The sequence below is a fragment of the Cheilinus undulatus genome, linkage group 20 (assembly GCF_018320785.1).
Source record: "Cheilinus undulatus linkage group 20, ASM1832078v1, whole genome shotgun sequence".
In the NCBI taxonomy this organism is placed as follows: Eukaryota; Metazoa; Chordata; class Actinopteri; order Labriformes; family Labridae; genus Cheilinus; species Cheilinus undulatus.
The window spans coordinates 1372739-1398862 of NC_054884.1; the positions used below are offsets into that span (position 1 = coordinate 1372739).

The following is a 26124-nucleotide window of genomic DNA, read 5'->3' on the forward strand; positions in this document are numbered from 1 at the left end:
CAACTTTCACAGAAATCACTGGAGGCTAATGCTACTACTGTAGCCAAGCACCTCATACCATCCAACTTCAAAAACCCTGAAATGTCCCTTTAATGAAGAGTGTGGACTCACAGATGAAAGTGCAGGTACACTGACAAAGAGCAAATATCATCAGAGTTCATTAGAAACTAACTTTTTTCATGCATAGTTCAGAAACTTTTTAAGGTACACAGATAAGTGGAAGTCTTTTTATTTCTACCCTGAAAGAAACGACTAAGAAGATTAAATCAAAAGAAAATAAGTATGAATCATTATTTGTTCACAATTGTAAATAAAGCTTGTTCAAACTCTGATCAAACGCTGAATTATTGTAGCATGTCCTTGTTTTTTCTTGTTTATCCACTCTATCCTTCCTATTAATGATGAAAAATAAAAGTAAACCATAACAAGGGGCTCCACGGGCAGGAAAAGGAGGCATTCTCCCTCTCTAGATTGTTAAATCAGATCAGAGGAGGCTCCAATTATAAAGAAGCTCTGCGGAGCAAAGGTGCCAGCCTGCGTGGATTAGTCTCAGAGCTGAGGCAATTTACGCCTGCAATCGGTGATGAAGAGGCTATTTACTCCTGTGATGCTGTTTTTAAGGGTTTAGTCTCTCCACAACTTGATTTAGATGGACCGCTTTATAATTAGGATAAAAATATCACACATTAAGCTCCATACAAGAGGTATAACAACACAACCTTGGATCTTTTTAAAACAGGGGCAGAGGACTTTTTCTTACCTGCACAGCCACGACAGACAGCACCTCCACTGAGATCCGGTTGAATTCGTCGAAGCAGCCCCATGCCCCCGTCTGAGCCAGTCCTTTGTAGATGTTCCCACAAGACTGATGGACAGAGAGAGAGAGAGATGTATTCAGATTGAGACAGCAGACATGGACTCGGTCAGGCAGGCTCAAAGGAAGGGGCAAACGCTGTCAGAATTTCATCTACTCTCATTCTGACTTTGGATCTCCTTTTCCATATCCAAAAAAGTTCAAACTCAGCAGCCGAATGTTAAGAAAAAACACCAAAATCTCCATTATTTGGAGTCAACATTTGAACTGTCATAGGGATTATATATCCCATCTGGCTGGGAACACCTCAGGATCCTCCAGGAGGAGAGAGAAGACAATGCTTGGAAAGGGATGGCTCGGTTTACTTTGTTCCACTCCAGCCTGACCTTGGATAAGCTGAGGAAGATAGACAGACATGAGCAGCCATGTCATAGCTATTAACTCTGATTGTGCTGAATATCCAAACGAAGAATCCTGATGATTGCACTGCCAGAAAGGATTTCATACATCTATCTTTGATGAGCAATGAATCCAGGACTAAGGCTGGCAACACGGAGCATCCATGTTTTGAGAAGCTCATTAAGTCCACACTGCCATGTCAGTCTGTTGTTTGCAAGGGTAATGCAACACTTTTCAGGATTAAATGCAGTCAGTCTTTGACCTTATCCAGCTTAAGCTTAATGACACAGAAGTACAGGCCAGGACAGAAGACCTGCCAAAGTAAAACAGCCCACAAACACAGCAACATATAGATCTGAAGCTTTTGATGTAATAACAAGAAGGTCAAAATAAAACAGGCACACCCATTAAGGACGCTGGATCCAAAACAAATGAACCAGCAAGGTCCAGGGCGCTCCCACTTAAAGTTTTATCTAGCAACACAGTGAGGTTTAGAGCCATGCTCTTCCTCAGACATGACTGCGAGAACATGTTGGCTCAAAACTTCCTGTTGCTTTTATTGTTGGTTTAAAGGTTTCTCCATCAAAGACAACAGAGAACAAGAACAGCCTGAATAACACTGTGAAAGTGTTATCATAAAAGTGATAGTATAAGGCTTTCTTTTCTGCTAATTAGGACTGGGTGGTGTTTATTTTTCAGTCCCATTTTTGCCTCCCCAACTTTGACTGGTTTATACAGTATTACCACAAAGTGTTCAAAAATCCCATTATACAGGCACTTGTCCACATGCACTCAAAAGCACAGCGAGTGGAGCGCGCGCCCCCACCGGCGTTTCTTTAAATCCTCTTTCCAAATGCTTCAGGTCTAAAAATAACAATGTTTATAGTTAGCATGTACAGCAGCACTGGAAGTGGTTTATAGCTGTAAAATAGTTCCTAAACTCAATGAATAAACTGAGCTACATCAGGACAAGGGAGCAAACAAAGTTCCTCTCTTTTTCCTCTTGGTGATGGGGATTTTGGCTCTTTTCAGTGATCCAGCTCATTTGGCTCGGCTCAGCAAAAAAAAGAGACAGCTCTTTCAGCTCCCAAGCGGCTCTTCATTCAGGTACCAGTTTGGCTTCATTTGACCCGATGATTTAAGAAATATCATAACATATTATTGATATTTTGGCAGGTATTTTACTCCAACTGTGCTCATTTTTTAAAACTGATGAAAATATGTAATTTCTCTAAATCTACCGTCTCCCCAGTACACTTTGTGGGTCAGATGAAATCTGCTCACTGGCTGGGATGTAAGATACACCTGACAGAAAACATTAATGCTACACCATCAAATGAGTCCTTAATGCATGGTGAACCTGTGGTAGAGGATAAAAGATCCTCCCTACTGATCAGTCAAATAAGACACAGACACACACAACCTATATACAAATGATACTACTACTAATAATAATGATAATAACAATAGTAATGAAAATATTAAACAGCTCTCTAATGGGATCCAGCTCTTATTGTTCACATAAAAGAGCCGGCTCTTTGAACCGCCTTGTTCACAAATGACCCATCAGTATTTCCTCTCCATCCATGGCTCTGAATTAGTATGATAATCAGCTATTGCTGTGTAGGATCTGGGAATGTGAAGAAATGTTCGGTGTGACGTGGAGGGCTGTATTGGGATTCGGTCCCACTGGGTCCCACGGGACCCAACGCAAATCTCGAGGGAGCAGGCTGTTTGAACTTTGCTGCAGGCAGGAACGGGCAGCTAAAAAAAAAAAACACTGCGGGATCGGGAAGTAGCCTAGCGGCAGGACGATGGAGTCAACAAATGATTTAGAAAAGAAACTCAAACAAGGTCTTTTCAACAGAAAAAGAAAACAAGGCAAGTCTGACAAGTTTTGTTTTTGTGACAAGCTCTGATTGAATAACAGATTAATATCTACTGACTACTAAATGACGTGACAAGTACAGTTTCATAAAACAGAAAAGGCGGGTTTTTGTTTTGTGAAAGTTTAGTAATGTTTATGCTGAGAGTGGCTAAATGAGCTGTCCTTGGTGCTGAAACGTGGCAGATTTGACTGACAGCTGCCGCTCAGAGAGATAGTGAGGGAGAGAAATGCTCTCCGTCGATGGGCGATTGTACGTCTGTCTCTGCAGCTGATTCTTTTTTGAAAAATCATTTAGATTAATAGGTTGTTTGCAGTCACATGATCTTCTTGGCCCTATTTTGCACAAAGGACTGTTTTTTGTTTTTGATGTATTCTGTGACATTTTTGTTTCCCCTTTACCCCCAGAACAACACCCGGTCTGCGTTCCAGGACCTGAAGATTTACAAATTAAGCACTGCCCATGAATCTCTATTAATAGCCTATAAAATAACGTGTTTTCTCCTGTGGGACGGGAGAAGACACAAAATCAATGCATTTCTATTATTGTGTGAATTCTCAGGGTTTTGCGGGTGCGGGCGGGAGTGTAACACACCCGTTGCGGTTGCGCGTGGTAATGGTCAGAAATTCAGCGGGAGCGGGCAGGAGCGAGGCAGAGAAAACAGCCCTGCGCAGGGCTCTAGTGTGACAGATGAAGATAGGCATTTATTATCATTTATTCGTGCATTGTGCTTCAATGGCTCGCTCCGTCCAGCCACAGTTTCACTTCACAGGAAGCTCATAAAAATGTTACAGACTACTTCAGCGTCTAAAATAACCACCAAGCATCGATAAACTTTATCTACATTAAGATAAGTCTGAGCATTTTTAAAAAACATCAATGGTTTTAATAGTCTGTTATTGCTGCTGCAGGACAATAACTGTAAGATTATTAAAACACTTCTTCATATCTCATCACTGATGTGTGCCCAGAATAAAGAACTGAATTGTTTTTAAGCTCACGTTGTCTTGGATCATATTGGATCCACTGGTGCTCCTCTAGCAGTTTGACTAGAGGAGACTAGAGACTAGAGACTGGATACTAGAGACTGGATACTGCAGTGCCAGACCTGTGCCAGCTGTGCTGTGCTGTGGCACATGCTGGCATGTATGGGCAGGTTTATCGTTCACCAGATTAGCCTGACATCATTAACAGAAGTTCTTTAATCCCTCTTAAAGCATTTTCACACACAGGCAGTGGTGCTGTGGATGGAAATGGACAATAACTCTCCAGGCATTAATTATAAAAGTGAACTCATTGTGCAGCACCATCTTCATGATGGTAATTAAAGTAATATCATGGCTATTTTTTAAACCCCTGAATTCGACATTACCATTTTATCACCCATTTCCACTGCAAATGCAAAAGCTATTGCTACTGCATTTGCAGCAGTGGCTAAAGCAAAAGCTACTGCATTTGGAGGAAATGTAGATTCAGTATTGCATTTGTAGCAGGCCGCTATTATGTTAGTGAAAATGTACAATGTTAATAGTATTATTACATTAAAAGCAGCAGCTCTATATTACATCTCTGGGCTGCTGTTGCGTTGGCGGGTGTTACAGCATCCTTGCAGATATGGAGCCTTCGTTTTTAATAGTTTTTTTTTTTCTTTTTCGCCCATGGGAAACTACAAGCAGAACAACAGTCCATTTTCTTAGTGCTAGCTAGTACTCCAGGTGGAAATCCTGTCTGACTAACTGATGAGGATTATGATGATGCACACTGTGATGCAATGCAAAACATTCATTGAATTTCCTCTCGGCAAACTGTGAGTAGGTGAATAACAACAAGATGATACATAAACCAGGCCTCCTACTCATAAAACCAGGCTCTGATGACAAAAGGAGGAAAAGTCTGCTGCCATCATTCTGTTTCTCCTAGCCTGAGAGAAAGTGAGCAGTCCTCTGAGGGCAGCTGGACGAGCATGAAGACGACTTTTCTCTCCAATTAAAGGGCGAGGAAACCTTCTCTGACGCAAACCAGAGCTGACTGAAGGACTGATTTAACTTGTGTGTGTGCATGGCTGAATATGAGGAACAGCGAGAGGCTCTGCAGCTTGTTTCTGCTGCCCGTGTTCCTCTTGGAGTATATTAGCACTTCGCTCTGACACCTTGCCGTGTGTATAGCCGGGGGTGCTGTACAGCTCTGTGGTGTAATGACGCCCCTGTGAAGCCAGATCACAACATTATGTTTATGTCTCCCCAGAGCACTTTGTATGCAAGCTGTGTGCTTGTATGAGTGAACAGGAATGCATTTTAAAGCATGGTGCAGGCTTTGCAAAGCAAAGGCATTCTGACAAGTAAAGAAATAACAATCAGAGTTTAAGATATGAGTTTTCTTTGAAAGGAAACGCAGAAAAGCAGAGATAAAAAGGGATGGGAATAAAGGTGGTCTGTCATCTTTAACGACAAATGCAAAACAAATCGCTGACAAAGGAAGAGATGAAAAGAAGCACGATGCATCCTGCTGTGAATGCACAATAGCTGGGAATATTCACCTTGTAGTCCATCTGCTCGGAGCAGTTAAACACGTAGACCATGATGCCGAGAGCTCGGCCCAGATCTTTAGTAGTTTCCGTCTTCCCGGTGCCTGCGGGTCCGGCTGGAGCTCCACTCATGGTCAAGTGGAGGGACTGGGTCAGGGTGATGTAGCACCTAAGAATAGTCAAGATAAAGAGACAAACATGCTTTATTAATGAGGGCCAGAGCTGGCTGTGTACTGCACAAAATACTTCTGACTGGGTTTTACCAGAGATCTGATAAAATATGGTGTAATATGTACCCACATTTAAAGAGAGGACAGTAAACTGCAGGGGGAGCCTGAGCCTCACTCAGCATAACAATCAGTATCAAGCAGTCTGGGAGAATTAAAAAGTTTTACGTGGATCTCCACTAGATGGCAGTGTGAACAAGGCCAGCAGGCACTGTCAATGTGAAGCCAACAGCTGACTCCAGTCACCCTTTCAGTGTGCCTCAGCCTCAGCCCTGTGAGGAAGAAGATCTGCTTCCTGTGGATGTGAACCAGCACACTCATTAGGCCTGCATGCTAGAGGGGCTAATAAAGAGTGTGATATCAGCAAGCACACGTTACAAGCTCAGCAACGACCTCAGTGTCAAACATGACTACTCTAAGGAGTGCAGTTAACCACATGAGCTAGCTAGCTAGCCTGCTAGCAGGAGGATGAGGGGTTGCTAAGTCGTGTTGTATGATCAACTAAGTACTAGCAAATCCAAGCACATCAATATCACCCCAAACTCTGCAACCTTTAAAGCCTGACAGGCAAACAGGAAAAAGTGAGCCCCTAAATGACAAATGCATGGCGCTTTAGTTGTTTGGTGTCTTGTTTGTGTGCTTTTAAAAACAGATTAAACAGCCGACAACAGGGCTACAACTGTTACATGTTACACGGTGGCCCTATAACATGACATTAAAAAGTCTAACTCCCTCTGTGGACCTATCAGAGGCCAGAGTGAAAATAAAGGTGAGATAAATACAAAAATAAACTGTGATTTATTCACTGCTGCAACGTTTAGTATAAAAGGTCTGCTAACAGATTTACAGAGGGAACGCACTGACGTCACTTTCAGTGGTCAGCCAGGTAAAGTGGCAAAATGTCTGCTCAATGGGAGGAAAACGGGAGAAAATCAGAATCATATCCATTTGATCAAAAATATTTGGACTGGACAGAGATCCATAAAGTTTCCTAAAGACACTGAGGACTGTAGACATATGTGGTCATATATCCAGATTCCTTAACCTTGCAAAGCAGATGGATACGCCTGTTTCTGTGGTTCTCACTGGTGAATCCATCTTGCAAAGCTCCCATCTGAACCGTTTGGGCCTGGTCAGAAAGTGACAGGACCAATCAGCGTCGAAGGACAGTACTTGTGGGCACGGCAGACTCGTGACATAAGCAAGCAGCAACCAGAGGCCGGTGCAATTATGGCGGAAGAGATTAGCGTGGATGCTGCTAAAGCGCCAGTTTAATCAGAACTTGATGACATTTCTTCTTCTTTTCAAAAATGATGTTTTTATCCTTCTCCCGACCGGACCAAAGAGTCTACTTCTCACGTTTTGTTGCTCTGATTGACTCGTAAAGATGTGACAGACAGGACCTTCACCCAATCACCCTCTGAGATTTTTTTACAAAGGGTCTGCCCTTTCCCAAACGCCGTCTAAAGAAGGTTTGTCAGATGGATGTGTGAAACAAATCAACCTGGCGTGTCAGGGTTACTGAAATTTAAGCTCCTATTTTTCCTTTAATGTACGGAGGAGTATTGAGTGAGGCTAAGTTAACATTCATCACTAACCGAATGCTTGTTGTATCTACTGTAATAGTTCAGCTTCACCTCGTGTCTTTATTAATGTACGGTTATGGCTCCAAACATTTCTATAAACGTATTTCATCAGCTGAGGCTGACCACAGTAACATCATCAGGATGGAGTGATTAAAAAAATGGCTCCTACTACCTACTGATGTCTGTCACCATGCTTTCAGCCACTCTGACTCGTGCTGCCTGTGACGTCACATGCACTCCTTCTATAGAATCAATCTTATTCTGCAGGGCAAGCCTATAAAACAAAACATTTTATAAAATAAATCAAATCAATTGTTTAAATAGAATCATATTTAATTAAAATAAAATCCAACAGCAGGTTAGCTACTAAACTTGATGCATTAGATATTAGGTATTAGAGATTTCTCTAAAAATGTACTTTGTAAACTCAGGGTGTCTCACAGTTGTGCAAAACGTCCCTGTGAACAAAGAAGAATACCAAATACCTGATTATAGACAAAAGAGATAATATTAAATAACTAAAGCTTTATTTTAATCTATTAGGATGTCAATAAACTGTCATTTTCCTCCCTCTTAGACATCCTGCTTCTGATGAGTATCAAGTACTGGCTACGGTTTCAGTACTGAGTAATGTGATACTAAAATTGGTGTCAGTACTGAAGCTAAAACGTTGGTATTGTAAGAGCACTACCAGCTAGGATAGTTTCACCAGCAACTCTCCCTACTTCCACATCAACCATGAAGATCAGAGGATGAAATCGGTCCGTGCTGCATGGATACAAAGGTTGTTGAAGAGAAAGAAAACATTTTAAGACTTGACTTTACAGCTCTAGAGATGCTCTGGGCTGGCTTGTCACTTCCACGTACGTTCCTCCATTGCTTTTGCTACTGCTTGCAGATCTCCAGGCCACCATAGCACCGGGCATCACAAGATTATAATTGGTGGGAAACGTAGGGATGAGTACCCTTTACCTTTGGAATTATTTTGGACACATTTCAAAATATCTAGGAATGGCCCCAGCATTTGTACCAGCCCTTAAAATGATCCAGAGTGATTTATTATGACTGCAGGGGATAAAAGATGAAATAAACAAAGAAAAACTCTGCACACAGCCAGATGCATTTGAAATGAGAAGCTCTGAGTTGCCACAGTCTCATAACCAGCCCTGACAATGTCTCAGCCGTCATCATACATAACCTGATTATATGATAATATAATCTGCCGCTGTGCTTTGATTATCACACAGCCTGATTAGCAACACCAGTGATTGCTCCTGCTGCAGGAACCTGTCAGGACTGACAAACAGTCTGCCAATCTGGTATCAATAAAAAAACAACAGCATCACTGAAGTGAACTGATGGAGACAATCAGGAGTTTATTGATCGGCATGATGAGCACAATGGTTTTCTCTGAATATCAATACAGCCATGATTTTAATGAGCTGCTGGTTAATAGATGATGTATGGAAGGGGAGAATATTGGAAAGGATAACGAGAGACAGAAGCTGAGAGAAGACGAATGATCCCATCTGTATACAGTGTTTCATCCCGATACGAGTGCCAGCCAGCTTTATGGCTCTCCTCTGAAATACGGCCAAAAATCTCACAATCAGTCGTCTGGGGGGCTGGATGAGGACGTCCTGCATGGAATAACTAAAGCCAGATTAAAGACGGGAGCAGGAGCTAAACTAGGAGGCTGTGACAAGGTGACTTGTTTTATTACAGTGTTTTTAAAAAGAAGCAGCCATATATCAGTCTGTCCGTCTGACTCATCCTCCCTCCATCTCTCTCTCTGTTCGCCTGTGTGTGTGTGTGTATGCCGGCGTGTGTGTAGGGTAAAATATTCCTGACATTCTGCATAATGGTGCAGCTTTGGAGATCCAGCAGTAAGTATTGAGCGGACGCTAACATTGTGCCAATAAGAGTCCTGCTGTTATAGATTAGCGAGCGTGATTCCTTTAGTCTAATTATTCTGCTGCAGAAGGTGAACAGAACAGACTGTGTGCTAAACAAGCACAAACAGGCCTGGATTCATTAGAAATGTTTTCACAGCAGCTTGACATGTTTGACATCACATCCCTACATTACAGCTGTCATCGACAACAGTTTACATCATTTTATGTCCACACGGCACACAACGGCATGATGACGCTGCACATGAACAGTGGAAAGGACAGATATTCCATGTCATAAATGACCTGCGTAACAGGACACAAACTTTTCACCTCTAGACCAATCTATCAGGGTGAGACAATAGTAGAACTGAGGGGTATTAACAATTCAAGTATGAAGACGACATCATTACAGAGCAAGGCATTCTGGAAGGGCGGTTTGGACTTTCTTTGTCCATCGCCGTTTGTTAGTTGTCACACTCTTTATTCTAGGTGCTCATCATCAAAACAGCCATCAGAACTCATTCCTACATTGACCAGAAGCCTCTGGTGTTGGCCTGAAATGTGTAACCCTCTCATTTTTCCACTTAGGGAAACAAAGATGTCACTGACGACTAAAGACGCTGTGGCACACTGTGACAACCAACCCCGTCACGGTGAATGTTGTTTGTCACAATGTCAATTTAATCAGAAAAATCTTTAAAAAGAAGGCACAACTAAATTTGAAACTTAAGGCGGCCTTACACCTTACACCTGATTTCTAAGTTCCGGACAAAACTTCAAAGTTGGAGTAAAACCCTGGGAGTCTTGTTAAAGTCGCAGCTTGCTCCCATTGTCTCAGTCGTTAGGTGTAAGGTGGTCATAAGACTCGATTTGTGCCAATTTAAGGCGGTCTTTCTTCAGTCTTGGCGTTACGATAATATCAAACATGTTTGATATTGTCGTAAGTCTTTAGTCTGGTCATTTGCTAATTGTGTTTCTCAGTGACGCGACTGTCGTCCACGACCAATGGGAGCCGGTTTTGTGCATAAGCACATTCATTCCCTTCAGAATTCAGAATATGACGTGAGTGTAGATCATTCTCGAGCCGCTGAATGTCCGCTCAGAACTGAAGAGATTGAAGAACGTTTCTGCTCAGAGCTGCAGTTAGATCTCATTTCAGGCTGACATGACAGGAACGGTAAATCACCACTGGGATTTTCAAAGTAAAAGCCTGATCAGTGTGATTCTGCAGTGAGACGACTCACGTTTTTATACATGATGGTTCCTCTGTTGTTGCAGTAACATGCAAAGTTGCTTCGGTGTTTAACTTTCCTCTTGTTTCTACTCGATGTACATGATTTTAAAATCAGACTATAAGAGCTATAAACTCAAACGTGATCTCCATCTCCTTTTACATCTTGTTCTCTGCTCAAACGTTATTGTGAATTTCCACCAGATGCATGATGGGACATAATCTCACAAGGAACTGTGTTCCAGTCTTGTAGTTAGTGACCATCAGTCTCTGCAAAATCTCAGTCTGAGACTAAAAAGTCAACAGTTCACTGACAAAAAGTCTTTAGAGGTGAGAGGGTCTCAGATGTCAGTCTGTTTAGAGTCTTTGAAGAGTTTTAGCAAACTCCTCTGGTGTAAAGCCATTGTTAATTGCACTGACAAGTTGACAAATAACATAACTTTATGCATCGTTACACAAAATGGACAAGGGACATGAACAGGAACACCTTTAGGCCGGCCTGTAGGCCTGTAGCAGCATGAAGAACTAAACAAATAGGTTTAACAATAACAGCCTAGACTACACTATCTACTATCTGAGTTAAGGCCTTTGCACACTGAGTCGGTAAAAAAGAAAACCGAGCTCATATTGTTCTAATCATGTTTGCACACTGACGCCGAAATGTTCCTCAGTCTGTCCGTCAGGCTGGATTTTAAATTTCACATCATTCCAAGTCTTTTTCTAACTTTGCAAAGAAGATGGATTCGCACGTTTCCGTTTTTTCACTGGTGAATCCATCTTGTAAAACTCTCGTCTGAACCGTTTGGGCCCGGTTAGAAAGTGACAGGACCAACCAGCAACAAGGGGCAATACTTTCAGGCACGGTGGAGTCATGACGTAAGCAAGCAGCGAGAAGAGGCCAGTGCAATTATGGCGAAGACATTAGCGTGGATGCTGCTAAAGCACCAGTTTTATCAGAACTTTATGACATTTCTTCATTAAAAGAAGAACAAAGAACAGCAGTGAGTTTTTTTCTTTTCAAAACCACAAAAGTCGTGTACTGGCATGTCTACAGTCACCATGGATCACGTTATGCAGTTCTCTATGGAGTTACTACTCGGTCACAGCTACGTCACACAAAACACGATGTTACAGACAGAACGTTCATCCAATCACCCTCTTCATTCATCTGGCGTGTCAGGTTAGGAGCTAGCTACAGTGGTTCACAGGCAAATAAAGGCAAGTAGGCAAATAAATACGCATCGGACTCAGTGTGCAAGGTTCAAGTGCATGATGTTTTGTCAGATTACAGCTTCAAAACAAACACATTTTAAAATAATGGCCCCAGTGTGTAAAGACCTTTACAGCGATGGCAGATGTAGGGTCTGTGCACTCCAACCAAGCAGAGCTTGTGTTCCATCTAACAACTACTTAGGTCTGTGTTCTTAGGACAATGACACTGACGCACTGCTGACAAGCACCCTGTCCCTCCACATACTCTGCCAGAGTATGCGTGCATCCTTCCTAAGATCAACTCTTCAAGCAGATTCAAGCATAACTAATGAGTGTGTTTCTGAATGATTTATTTATTTTCACCCTTCGAAAGCCTAGGGCTCTTAAACATAAACAAGGCATGGTCTATTGCATTACCTATTGCAGAGATGTGCAAATGATGAGTTTACAATGTTTACAATGAGCACGGTCTTTCTCTAAACTGAAATAGTCCCACACTACACTTCGCGTCGCTCTCTTCATTTTGCATTTCGGTCAAATTGAGATAATGCATTGCACTGTTCGAATACTTCTTCTGTTTGCCCTCTCCCCCTCTCCTTAAGTTAAATCGCCCCCTGATGGGTAAGTTGCCTCATTGCTTTTGTTAAAACCCACTCACAATGTCATGGCGGTAGATATTGTTGTGCAGTGCAGAGTAAGACATGTTTAGTCTCTTTAGTAAACGCCAACATTAGATCGACTACATTCCCCCATGACTGACCAAACTCTTAACGACCAATCCATCGATCAGCAATTAATTGTTCCCATCCTAACTTGGTCCAAGCACAGGATGCTTGTGGTCACACACTGACCAAACAAAGAGGGACTCTGGGGTCATGTGTCCTTCATTCTGGGCTGGGACCTTGATTTAAACCCCCCTGAAGTCTTCTTCAACAAAACTTGATGGCAGTACATCTTTAATGATCATTTTTGTTATCAGCACAACAAAGTGTGCTAAAAGAGCTAGACAAATGATGAATGATGTCTGAAATAGTCAAGAGTTCCTGAGAGCTCATCCACATCCCTAATTCTAACTGATCATTATCTTCTTCTTAATATCCGTTTTTTAAGTCTGTTATGTATTTGTCAAATTGCCTCATAATATCTTCTCCAAATGTCTTTTTAATCTGTTCTGACAATCACAAAGAACACTTTGAATGTCATGTTGAAAGGTGGTATTCAAATAAGCCTGCCTCGCCTCAAGGTAAGTAAGAAAATGTTTTTGTTCTTGTTAGGTGAACTGACCCTTTAAAATCCCCCTGGATTTACTCAAATATGAATAGTATCAGACTAAAAACAGGCCTTTAATCCTCAGCTGCTGTGATGTTTAATCATATCTGCTTTTCACCTGACAGCATCCAGATGTTCTCCTCCCTTTCCTCAGAAAGTCGTTCAACAATATCATGAAGCAAACACACTTTTCGCTGTTTTCTCAAGTCACGGATTGAGTGTTTGACACCCGGTCCCCCGGTCCTTGCTCCACTGTTGAACAGAGAGCTGCGTGAGTCACGGCGCGGCACAGCGAGGGCATGCACCATATGGTAAAGTCCTGCAACGCGGCCGCTGATCCGCCCATCAAAGCCCATTGTTTCTGTTTGTTCAGGCTTCAAAGGGAATACTGGTCAGTCTGAAAACCACACAGTGAAACGCTGCAGTTTGCCAAAGGGCTCGGAGAGGCAGGTATTCATCTCTGTGTGCTGAAAACTTTATCAGGAAGCCTGCAGAAACATGTGCATGTGAACAAACAAGCAGCTGGCAAAGAGCCGAGCTGAGCCGTTCTAAAAGGTTTTGCTGGAGGTGGGTGTACATAATGATTCAAATGCAGATCATTAAAATGCGTCAGATGGTTATTATTAGATAAGAAGCTGGTATCTTCAACTCCGTTTCAAGTGCGAAGGAAACAAGACCAAATTTCATAGACAGAAATGGATTCCTGAAATATTCTTATAATGGATTTTGAAGGAGCTTCAGGCAAACGAGAATATTTGATTAAGCAAAAAAATCTCTACTTGACTCTTTGTGAGATATTTCTGCTTTCTCACTTAACCTTTTCTGAGGAGTGAAGAGTTTGCAGCCTTTGGGCAATTGACCGTTCCCTAAACCCCTTCCCCAAACAGCGACTGTCCAATCATAGCTTAACAACCATAACAGTGCACTGCAGGCCTGTCAGCTTCTCCACATGCTGAAGCTGTGTGCAGGAGACTGTGGAAAGAGAGATACTCACCATTTAATGAGTTTGGGGGCTGCTGTCTTTTTTTTTTGACTTTCCAAACCAAAAACACAAGAACCGAAGTCTGAGGCAGGAAAACAGCAGAGTTTAGCAGCTCCAACAACAGCTCCAATCTCAGTAATGTGGGTTAACTGGATTATTTAACATTTTATTAGATAACTGCAATCTGTTGCATTACCTTCATAGGGGCTCTAAACAAGAATAGCAGACAAACAATTACGGGTGGGAAAATAAGGGCAAACCAGTAACCAGAGGCAGGATAGGATAGGAAAGGATAGGAAAGGATAGGAAAGGATAGGATAGGATAGGATAGGACAGGATAGGATAGGATAGGATAGGATAGGATAGGATAGGATAGGATAGGATAGGATAGGATAGGATAGGATAGGATAGGATAGGATAGGATAGGATAGGATAGGATAGGAAAGGAAAGGATAGGATAGGATAGGATAGGATAGGATAGGATAGGATAGGATAGGATAGGATAGGATAGGATAGGATAGGATAGGATAGGAAAGGATAGGATAGGATAGGATAGGATAGGATAGGAAAGGATAGGATAGGATAGGATAGGATAGGATAGGATAGGAAAGGATAGGAAAGGATAGGATAGGATAGGATAGGATAGGATAGGATAGGAAAGGAAAGGATAGGATAGGATAGGATAGGAAAGGAAAGGATAGGATAGGATAGGATAGGATAGGATAGGATAGGAAAGGATAGGATAGGATAGGATAGGATAGGATAGGATAGGATAGGATAGGAAAGGATAGGATAGGATAGGATAGGATAGGATAGGATAGGATAGGAAAGGATAGGATAGGATAGGATAGGATAGGATAGGAAAGGATAGGAAAGGATAGGATAGGATAGGATAGGATAGGATAGGAAAGGAAAGGAAAGGATAGGATAGGATAGGATAGGATAGGATAGGATAGGAAAGGATAGGATAAGAAAGGACTGTAGGATAGGATAGGATAGGATAGGATAGGAAAGGATAGGATAGGATAGGACAGGAAAGGATAGGATAGGATTGGATAGGATATGATAGGACAGGATAGGATAGGATAGGATAGGACAGGACAGGAAAGGATAGGATAGGATAGGATTGGATAGGATATGATAGGATAAGACTGGATAGGATAGGACAGGATCAGATAGGATTGGATAGGTTAGGATAGGTTAGTATAGGATAGGATAGGATAGGATGGGATGGGATGGGACGGGATGGGACGGACGGGACGGGACGGAACGGGCGGACGGGACGGACGGACGGGACGGGACAGGACGGGGATGGGATTGGATGGGATGGGATGGGATAGGATAGGATAGGATAGGATAGGATAGGACGGGAGGGGATGGATAGGACAGGATAGGATAGGATGGGATGGAATGGGATGGGATGGGTAGGATAGATTGGGTATGGAATAGCATAGGATAGGCTAGGATAGGATCAGATAGGATAGGAAAGGATAGGATTGGATAGGATAGGATCAGATAGAATCGGATCAGATAGGATGGGATAAGACTGGTTTGGATAGGATAGGCTAGGGTAAGACTGGATAGGATAGGATAGGATAGGATAGGATAGGATAGGATCAGATCAGATAGGATAGGATAAGACTGGACTGGATAGGATAGGATAGGATAGGATAGGATGGGATATGATGGGACGGCATGGAATGGAACGGGACAGGTAGGATAGGATTGGATAGGATGGGATAGGATAGGATAGGATAGGATAGGATAGGATAGGATGGAATGGGATGGGATAGGACGGGACAGGATGGAACGGGATGGGAGGGGATGGATAGGACAGGATAGGATAGGATAGGATGGGACAGGACAGAATGGGCAAGAAAGGGAAAGGAAGGGAAGGGTTGGGAAAGGACGTGAAGGGACGGGTGGAGGGGAGTGAAGGAACAGAACAGAACAGAACTGGATAGGACAGGACTGAACGTGATCGGACGAGCCGGGATGGGATCGGACAGGACGGGACCTGTGATGTGCCCCTCAGAGTCTGTGATGTGGCCAGGATAGGATAGGATGGGATGGAATGGGATGGGATGGGTAGGATAGATTGGGTATGGAATAGCATAGGATAGGATAGGATAGGATAGGATAGGATAGGATAGGAAAGGAAAGGATAGGATAGGATAGGAAAGGAAAGGAAAGGATAGGATAGGATAGGATAGGATAGGATAGGATAGGAAAGGATAGGATAGGATAGGATAGGATAGGATAGGATAGGAAAGGATAGGATAGGATAGGATAGGATAGGATAGGAAAGGATAGGAAAGGATAGGATAGGATAGGATAGGATAGGATAGGATAGGATAGGAAAGGATAGGATAGGATAGGATAGGATAGGATAGGATAGGATAGGAAAGGATAGGATAGGATAGGATAGGATAGGATAGGAAAGGATAGGAAAGGATAGGATAGGATAGGATAGGATAGGATAGGATAGGAAAGGAAAGGAAAGGATAGGATAGGATAGGATAGGATAGGAAAGGAAAGGAAAGGATAGGATAGGATAGGATAGGATAGGATAGGATAGGAAAGGATAGGATAAGAAAGGACTGTAGGATAGGATAGGATAGGATAGGATAGGAAAGGATAGGATAGGATAGGACAGGAAAGGATAGGATAGGATTGGATAGGATATGATAGGACAGGATAGGATAGGATAGGATAGGACAGGACAGGAAAGGATAGGATAGGATAGGATTGGATAGGATATGATAGGATAAGACTGGATAGGATAGGACAGGATCAGATAGGATTGGATAGGTTAGGATAGGTTAGTATAGGATAGGATAGGATAGGATGGGATGGGATGGGACGGGATGGGACGGGACGGAACGGGACGGAACGGGACGGGACGGGACGGGACGGGACAGGACGGGACGGAACGGGCAGGATGGGATGGGATTGGATGGGATGGGATGGGATAGGATAGGATAGGATAGGATAGGATAGGACGGGAGGGGATGGATAGGACAGGATAGGATAGGATGGGATGGAATGGGATGGGATGGGTAGGATAGATTGGGTATGGAATAGCATAGGATAGGCTAGGATAGGATCAGATAGGATAGGAAAGGATAGGATTGGATAGGATAGGATCAGATAGAATCGGATCAGATAGGATGGGATAAGACTGGTTTGGATAGGATAGGCTAGGGTAAGACTGGATAGGATAGGATAGGATAGGATAGGATAGGATAGGATCAGATCAGATAGGATAGGATAAGACTGGACTGGATAGGATAGGATAGGATAGGATAGGATGGGATATGATGGGACGGCATGGAATGGAACGGGACAGGTAGGATAGGATTGGATAGGATGGGATAGGATAGGATAGGATAGGATAGGATAGGATAGGATGGAATGGGATGGGATAGGACGGGACAGGATGGAACGGGATGGGAGGGGATGGATAGGACAGGATAGGATAGGATAGGATGGGACAGGACAGAATGGGCAAGAAAGGGAAAGGAAGGGAAGGGTTGGGAAAGGACGTGAAGGGACGGGTGGAGGGGAGTGAAGGAACAGAACAGAACAGAACTGGATAGGACAGGACTGAACGTGATCGGACGAGCCGGGATGGGATCGGACAGGACGGGACCTGTGATGTGCCCCTCAGAGTCTGTGATGTGGCCCTCAGAGTCTGTGATGTGGCCCTCAGAGTCTGTGATGTGCCCCTCAGAGTCTGTGATGTGGCCCTCAGAGTCTGTGATGTGGCCCTCAGAGTCTGTGATGTTGTCTTCAGAGTCTGTGATGTGGTCCTCAGAGTCTGTGATGTCGTCCTCAGAGTCTGTGATGTGGCCCTCAGAGTCTGATGTGGTCCTCAGAGTCTGTGATGTGGGCCTCAGAGTCTGTGATGTGGGCCTCATAGTCTGTGATGTGGTCCTCAGAGTCTGTGATGTGGTCCTCAGAGTCTGTGATGTGGTCCTCAGAGTCTGTGATGTGGGCCTCAGAGTCTGTGATGTGGGCCTCATAGTCTGTGATGTGGTCCTCAGAGTCTGTGATGTGGTCCTCAGAGTCTGTGATGTGGCTCTCAGAGTCTGTGATGTGGCTCTCAGAGTCTGTGATGTGGCTCTCTGGAGTCTGTGATGTGGCTCTTTGGAGTCTGTGATGTGGTCCTCAGAGTCTGTGATGTGGCTCTCAGAGTCTGTGATGTGGCCCTCAGAGTCTGTGATGTGGCCTCAGAGTCTATGATGTGGCCCTCAGAGTCTGTGACATGGCCCTCAGAGTCTGTGACATGGCCATTTTGAGTCTGTGATGTGGCTCTCGTAGTCTATGACGTGGCCCTTGGAGTCTGTGATGTGGCTCTCAGAGTCTGAGATCTTGTCTGTGTGGTTGAAGACATTTCTTCTTCTTTTCTTAAATCATTATTAAGATCTGTCTCACAGTGAGGGCTCCTCTCTGAGGCCCACACACTAAAAAGGAAGGACTGGCACACCCACGGATGAGCTTTGTTCAGGCAGCCCTGCTGTAAATGTTGTTCATCATAATGTGGGCAAGCATATGTGTGAAAAGAGTGATTAAAATCAAATACATTTCACTAAAAAACAAAGACCAGATAAAGACTTTCTTAGTAAATGTGCTTTCTAAAGAGCAGAGAAGGAAGGCTTGGAATAAATATAAAGAACACAACACAATGTAAGCATTAGGTCTGTACCAGCATGAGGGAGCAGCGATGTTTTATCGGGAGGTTAGATCTGCTTTTTACTCAAACAGGATAAGATGGGGTTGTGTCGTCCATCTTAAACACGATCAATAGTCTAAACAAAGACCCCAGGGAATGAAACTTCATTACCTGTCTGTTAGAGGAGTAATGACCAGGCGAGGAGTGTTGCCCAGGTATTCATAGGAGTAGAGAAACTGAGCGTCACAAATGTTGGCGAAACAATGCGTCTCCTTCTCGTCCCAGCGATGCCGTAGCTGTGAGAGCCACACAAAGGCCTGAGAGTTCTCCACCTGAGGAAAAGCCAAAAAGACTCTGTGCTTTCCCATCTTCTGATTATGATAATTACACACCTCACCTGAATATGCTGAGTGCATCAAGCACCGTTAATAGCCTCTCAGATAATCCAGCACCAATCACAGAATCTGCATTAAAATGTCTATGTTTTAGTATAACTCAGATTTGTCCTCACCTTCTGAGCGATCATCTTGGCCACCACGTCTCTGGCATGGACGTCGATGGTGCAGATGGTCATAACTTTCTGACGGTCTCCCGGTGTCAGCTGTCCAATCAGCATGGAGATGAGGGTGTTGAGCTGAGACACCTGCTTCCTGTAGTACTCCTTCATGGCGTTGTCGTAGCCCTCCTCGAGGCGAGCGAACGCTATGCCCACATCAGACGTCCACCAGATCTGAGTGCAGGTCAGCGCCACCTAAATCACACAATAACTCAATGCTGCTTTATCAGGTATATCGCTACGATAGCATGTTTTTTTTTTTTACTGTGATCTCATGGAAGTGAAGCCTCTGCTCCTCAGCGCTCTCCTTCACCTGCAGAGAGTGTCTGGAGGGCAGAATAGGGATCAGCTGAGGACCTGACTACGTAATGAGCCGCCGCCGTGGTTAAACCGCCACAGAATACACACACAGGCTGAAAACACACATTTGCACAAAGCTGTTTTCTTATTAAATGTGGCCCTCAGCAGCAACACTCTAACACTGTTGACTTCAGTAATGATTCATGTTCCTTTCATAAATTATTTATTTGCAGTCAATGAAAAAACAGTACGGTGAATCGGTAGAGGACTCACCTTGACTCTGTTGCTCACATAAATAACTTGAGAGTGATTCAGCACTGTGTAATTTGTTTTACCTGAGCTGTAATTAAGTAAACACTATTGATCCCAGAGTTCATTTCAACGCTGCTCTCCAGCCCTCATCAGATTTATAAACGGATGCTTTCTGAGGGCGGACATTTTCGGTCATGCTCCACTTCAAACAGGAATAAAACCTGGGCACCTTTTATTAAAACATATTTCTGGGTCTGAATGACTAAAAGATACAAATGGGAGATAACTGGTGCCTAAAAATGGCTCTGTTATATTTATTCAGTCTGCAGCAGTGAAGCAGGCAGCAACGGCTGCAACATCGTCCTTAAAGCAGGGATATTCAATGCGTAGCTCTAGAGCCACATGTGATGGTTTGTGGCTCTTTTATGTCTTAATTTTAAATATTTTTCCCCCAGAAAACCTCTATAAATGGAAACTATGGCCTCAGAAATTATGCATTGCAAGTCACATTAATCAGTTTGAATCCCCACATTAATACAGTTGGCTTTAATTTCACCTTTATTTTTTGTCTGTACATTTCCATTGCCCTTATTTGCAATTTTTTTTGCCTTTTTTCAATTTTTTTGCTCCTTTTAATCCATTTTTACTGCTTTAAGACAACTTTTGCCATCTCTTTTTGCCCATTTTTACTACTTCTATCCCATTTTTGTCACCTGTTTTCTGCCTCTTTTACCCTGCTTTTTGCTATTAGCAATTTTCCCTTTTTTGCCATTTTGCCCATTTAAGCCACGTTTTGCCATTAAATGCCACTGTTTCAGCATTCTTGCATCTCTTTGCTGCTTTATGACCATTTGCACCACATTTTTGCCCATTTTAGTCACTTCTACACTCATCTTTTGCCATGTTTTGGGGGCGGCAGTAGCTCAGTCTGGAGGACTTGGGCTGAGAATCGGAGGGTCGCCGGTTCAAGTCTAGGTCAGACCATATCTGGACTTTGGTCTGGTAGCTGGAGAGGTGCTAGGTCACTCAGGGTATATGCAGGAATGTTGAAGTTAATTTTAACACCCTTTTAAGACTTTTTCAAGACCTTCTCAATATTTTTTAATACCTCACCGCCACTTCAAGCTGTTACCATTTACATCAGTGATATTTTTAACTTAACAGTTTTAGTTTGTAATAAAGACTATAGACCACTAAGATACAACAAAATTCAAAGAGGCTGGGATAGAAAATCTTTGTGCTTCTGAATTTCCACTCGCCCGCCCACTCTGGCGCTCTCAGAGACAATTTACGAATGCACCCACAATAGCCTAGTTTTTTATGTACCTGTTCATCTTTGTTTTTTAATAAAAATGAATAAATTCACACACTTTTACAATGTTTTTGGGACTCAAACTCTTGGACAGCTAATTCAGAAAAAATACTTTCAAAATGTCGTGATAAGACTTTTAATACTTTTTAAGGGTCTTAATTTTCCCAAAATTGATTAATCACCTTTTAATACTTTTCAAGACCCCACAGATACCCTGTCACTTCCTGAGCACTGTCCAAGTGCCATTGAGCAAGGCACTGAACCCCCAACAGTTAACGGCAACACTTTAATGAAAGCAGCAAGGCCATCTCTCAGACATCTCTCCATTAGTGCATACCCAAGGGAATCCTGCTTGTGCATGTGTATTTGCATGTAATTCAGCCTATGTGTGTGTAGTATGTATATATATAAGTTGTGAATTTCCATTCAGGGGTTAATAAAGTATGACTTAACTTAATGTTTTTGCTGTTTTTAGGCCATTTTTTACCACCTGTAACTCATCTTTTGGTAACTTCTCGCCCATTTTTGCCGCTTACTGCCCTATTCTGCCACTTTTCCTCCTTTTTTCCATTTTTCACCCACTTTTTGCCATTTTATGCCTACTTTTTCCCTTTTCGCCCCTTGTTGCCACCTTTTTTTTTGTCACTGTTTGACCATTATTTGCCACCTTGTACTTGTTTTTATAGCCACTTTAATCAGCTTTTGCCACTTTTCATCACTTGGATTGTGGCTCTTGCAAAGGCATTTTTCAACAATTTGGCTCTTTGGTGGAGCAGGGTTGAGAAACACTGCCTTAAAAAAACACTAAATGCATCCAGAGAAAGTTGTTGTTTTTGTCAGTGATAGGCCGGGCAGAGGTCTACTCACACAGGCAATGGCACCTCATCTAACATGTAACTAGGTGTCAAAACAACCCAGACTGCAGCCTGGATTTGCTCCACTGGTTAGCAGTTGTGACAGCTGGTCTGTGATTAATGACCAAAGGCATATTGGGTATATTGAGAGTACACCCATACAACTAGTCAAATCTACTCGCACACATCCGATGTGCTTTCCATCATCCATGTTTCTCTGAGTGGCCAAACAAGTAATTTCCCCCAGCCTCTGCCTCCGCTGATTCAGCAGCCGTACTTCCCATCCCCTCCAGCCTCTCCTCTCTTCTTATTTTCAATAACTGCAGTACAACTGCAGTAAAATCAGCTGCTGATCAATACTGCAGAGTACTGCAGAGCAGCACAAACACACCAGCACAGCTCTGTTGGCCCCTTCTGGGGGATTCCAGGCCACATGGAATAGTGAGTCCGGGCTTTCCAGCATGTGCGTTACAGTTCCAGTAAATATCCATGTTCAACAACAGTGCAAACCCTCTGAGTTCTGTTAGTGTTTTTGATTTTCTCTCTTAGTAGTTTAGAGTCATTTCATGTTAGGGGCCCAGATCCTAGTACACTTGAACCAAAAGTCAAGTTTGGTTTGGTTAGTGTGAATGCAAAGGGACCGGGCCTGAGTCCACCTGGAGGGTTTGTCCACCTTTCTTAAATGCACCGTTGTAATCATCGTCCACAAATGGTCCATTATGACTCACCTTATGGATGGCCACAAGTTCTAGTCAGTGTGTAGAGGAGGGCCGAACGATTTGGGAAAATAATCTAATTGCAATTTTTTCTCCAATAATGCGATTTGAAATGCGATTATTCCTTAAGTTTCTCTTATTATATATCTTCCAACAAACACAAGCAATAAATCATTCTACATCACAACCAACGCAACATTAGATAAAACAAGGGCCGAACAACTTTGAGAAAATATCTGTGATGATTCCGACTCGTATTGCAAATTGAATATGAATTATTGTATTGAAGGGAATGATCATTGATGTCATCCTCATATTTAATCAGAAAAATGTACAAAAATGAAGAAGGCAGGTTTTTTTGTAGACTATTCTACAAAACAGTTCTAGAATGATTGCATGGTACGTAATGTGCAGCAGGCCATATTGTGATTTAATATAATTTTTGATTAATTGCCCAGCCCTAGTGTAGAGCAACTCTAAATACTTCTGTCTTTTCAAAAAGGGTTGTATCTGCGCAGGGCGGGCCCAGCCCGTCCTCCGAGCTGCACAGTTGTTGTGTAAGTATGAAAGATGGAGTCATTTGCCAGCACGAAAGATCGTTACTCAGGTCATGACCAGAGCGGTTGCCATGGCTGCTTTTTCTTCTGGTCTGCCAACCAGCTATGTGCATAGCACCACCTGTTGAATCAGACTGCATGTGTTCAGACACTAAACACTGTAAAGCAGTGGTTTCAAAGTGTGAGGCAGGCCTCCCCTGGGGGGCGCCACAGGACTTCAGGAGGAGGCGCGGAGCCATGAACCACAAAAAGGAGATTTGCTTTGCTAACTTCTGCTGTGCATGAAGAAAAGTTAATGTGTTGAAGTTAGGATTTTCCTGCATTGGTCCTGATGATGCTCAGTGGCCAAACATGTCGAGGTGCAGCATGTAACAATCATGCCTAGGGCTCACTTGGAGCAACCCCATCTCATCCTCCATCTGCACAAACGTTGGTGTGTCAGCACAGAAATGTATGTTAACAGCCTCTACTCTGTAGAAGAAAGGATGTGAGCGACCACACGTGGTGGGCCTGGTTGGCCATAGACACTGCAGCCTTTTTAAGAGCCCATGTGCAGATCTGGTTGTGACCACAATGTGTGAGATTTTGAAAATGAAAACGGTTGTTTTTCTTGTTAACGTAGCTCAAATGTCTGACAGCTTTACAGAAAGGATCCCTACAGAGAGTGAGACATTTGTTAAAGAGGAGGGGGAATTTTTGACCAGAAACAGTTGTTACTTCAAAGACACAAAACTACACTGACAATAAAAAAGACATTTTACCTCAGAGAGAGAGGTGTTGTTGCCCTTCAACTACTCTCTACATCAGCGTTACTCAACTCTGCTCAACCAAAGAGCCAAATTGTTGAAAGATACCTTTGGAAGAGCCGAATCTAAGTGGCGAAAAGTGGCAAAAATGGGTTAAAGTGGCACTAAGAATAACTTCAAGGAGGCAAAAGTAGTCAAAAAGCAACAAAAAAGGGTGAAAAGGCATAAAATGCCAAATACTGGGTGAAAAGTGACAAAAATGGGGGAGAAAAGGCGGCAAAATTTGGGTGAGAAGTGACAAAAATGTGTGTTACAATCAATCAATCAATCAATCGTTTATTGTCATTGTCATGATAAATATAACAACGGAAATTTCGTTCAGAGCATTCATACACAGCATAGCAGGAGATGTAATAAAGTGCAAAAATTGTGCAATGAATTGCAAGAACAGGTGCAATCTCTAAGTCCCTTAGACACCTACTGTGTAAAATTAGCACACTATACAAGGTGGCAAAAATGGTCAAAAAGTGGTAAAAACATGACAAAAAATCAGTGGAAAGTGACTAAAATGGGCAAAAGGCAGCAAAAGGTGGAAGAATGGGCAAAAAAAAAGCAAAGAGTGGCAGAAATTTGGGGAAAAACGTGGCTTTTAATGGCAGCTTAAATGGGTGAAAAGTGGCAAAAAAGGGAAAAATTGGAAACAGTAAAAAACAGGATAAAAGAGTCAAAAACTGGGCAAAAATGGGCAAAGGTGTCAAAAAAAGTGACAAAAGTAGGCTTAAAGCAGCAAAAATTGATTAAAAGTGGCAAAAAAATGCAAATAAGGGCGATGGAAATATACAGACAAATTCAAAAGTTGACAATTAATGCTAACTGTACAAGAGTGGGAAACAAACTGATTAGTGTGACTTGCAGTGAGGTCGAAGTTTTCATTTGTTTAAGGTTTTCTTGGGGAACAATATTTCAAATTAAGACATAAAAGAGCCACACACTGAGTATCACTGCTCTACATGGACCTGTAACTATGATGGCTGTGGCCTGAAAACTCTACGTGAGCTCATTCAAACCCCCCTGGGCCTTTGCTCACATGTACCCACCAGTAAGTCAAAACACTGGACTTTATCATTAAGGACGCTAGAGAGATATTTTAACACTCAAACATCAAATTTATTCTCTCAGAGAAAAAAATATTTGGAATCCATTTTGCCATTATCCAGAACACTCACATACTTCCCTGCTGTTTGAAATATTCAACAGAATCTGTGTATGTAAAACATTTGTGTGCAGTGGACTGAAATATCTGCACGGACCTGATAATGCTGACAATCCATCAGATGTCAGACCAGGTCACTAATGTGAAAAATCCCCAAAGTGATCGCTGCCGGTTAAATCCACACAAACATCCTGCTGCCTCTGTTTACCTGAGCCGGATAGTCAAACAGCCACTGATCTCTGGGTTTGTCCTCATAGGCCATCACCGCCTCGGTCATCTCATGGCGGACCGTGGAGCGCATGGAGTCCAGGACTCGGTTCAGCCACACCTCCACCTTAAAAACAAGAAAACATATAAATACGCCCCAAAAAAAGCAGAGACAAGCCCCTAAATATAAACATTTAGGACATTAAAATGTGTTTCACGTGAGCACCAACGGGCTCTCTTATCAGCGGACCTTAATGAGGTCATTAATAAGCATTAGAGAGGAAGTGGAGTCATGCAAATACTACGGGACTTAATGGAAAATTAATGGATTTATGGGCTTTGATATGCAAAACCCCAGGGGCAAAGACAGACTCTATTTCATTTGTCTCCTTTATTGAGATGTCTTTTTTGATATATGTTTTCTTCTGTTACAGAAAAGGGCAGGTGAGTGAATTTCTTCATCTGTTCATTCATCAGGACAGCAGAGCGTCTAATGAAGAGGATTAATGTCCTCAGCATTTAACCCAATCAACAGAATTTATAGCAGCATTATTTAACAACGTTTCTATGAACTTTACATTAAAAATCACAGACTTTCCAAGAATCAAACCTTCAAACTTAAAGGCAGAGCTCTGGGATAACAAAGCATGTTTTTATAAGGCATTATCTATCTCCAGTCTGCACAGTGGCGCAAGGGTTAACGTTGCTGCC

General features: G+C 42.7%; 1 protein-coding gene across 1 annotated transcript in view; it reads right to left on the reverse strand.

Annotated features, from left to right (window-relative positions):
- The window catches only part of dnah9 (dynein, axonemal, heavy chain 9), a 294417-nt gene that overhangs the window by 213911 nt on the left and 54382 nt on the right, over window positions 1–26124 (reverse strand). The window contains exons 30-34 of the mRNA XM_041816205.1: window positions 25415–25540; window positions 19212–19451; window positions 18872–19032; window positions 5636–5792; window positions 761–865 (exon numbers count right to left, since the gene is read on the reverse strand). Of these exons, the coding sequence (XP_041672139.1) occupies window positions 761–865; window positions 5636–5792; window positions 18872–19032; window positions 19212–19451; window positions 25415–25540 (789 nt within the window). The remainder of the gene's footprint in view (window positions 1–760; window positions 866–5635; window positions 5793–18871; window positions 19033–19211; window positions 19452–25414; window positions 25541–26124) is intronic.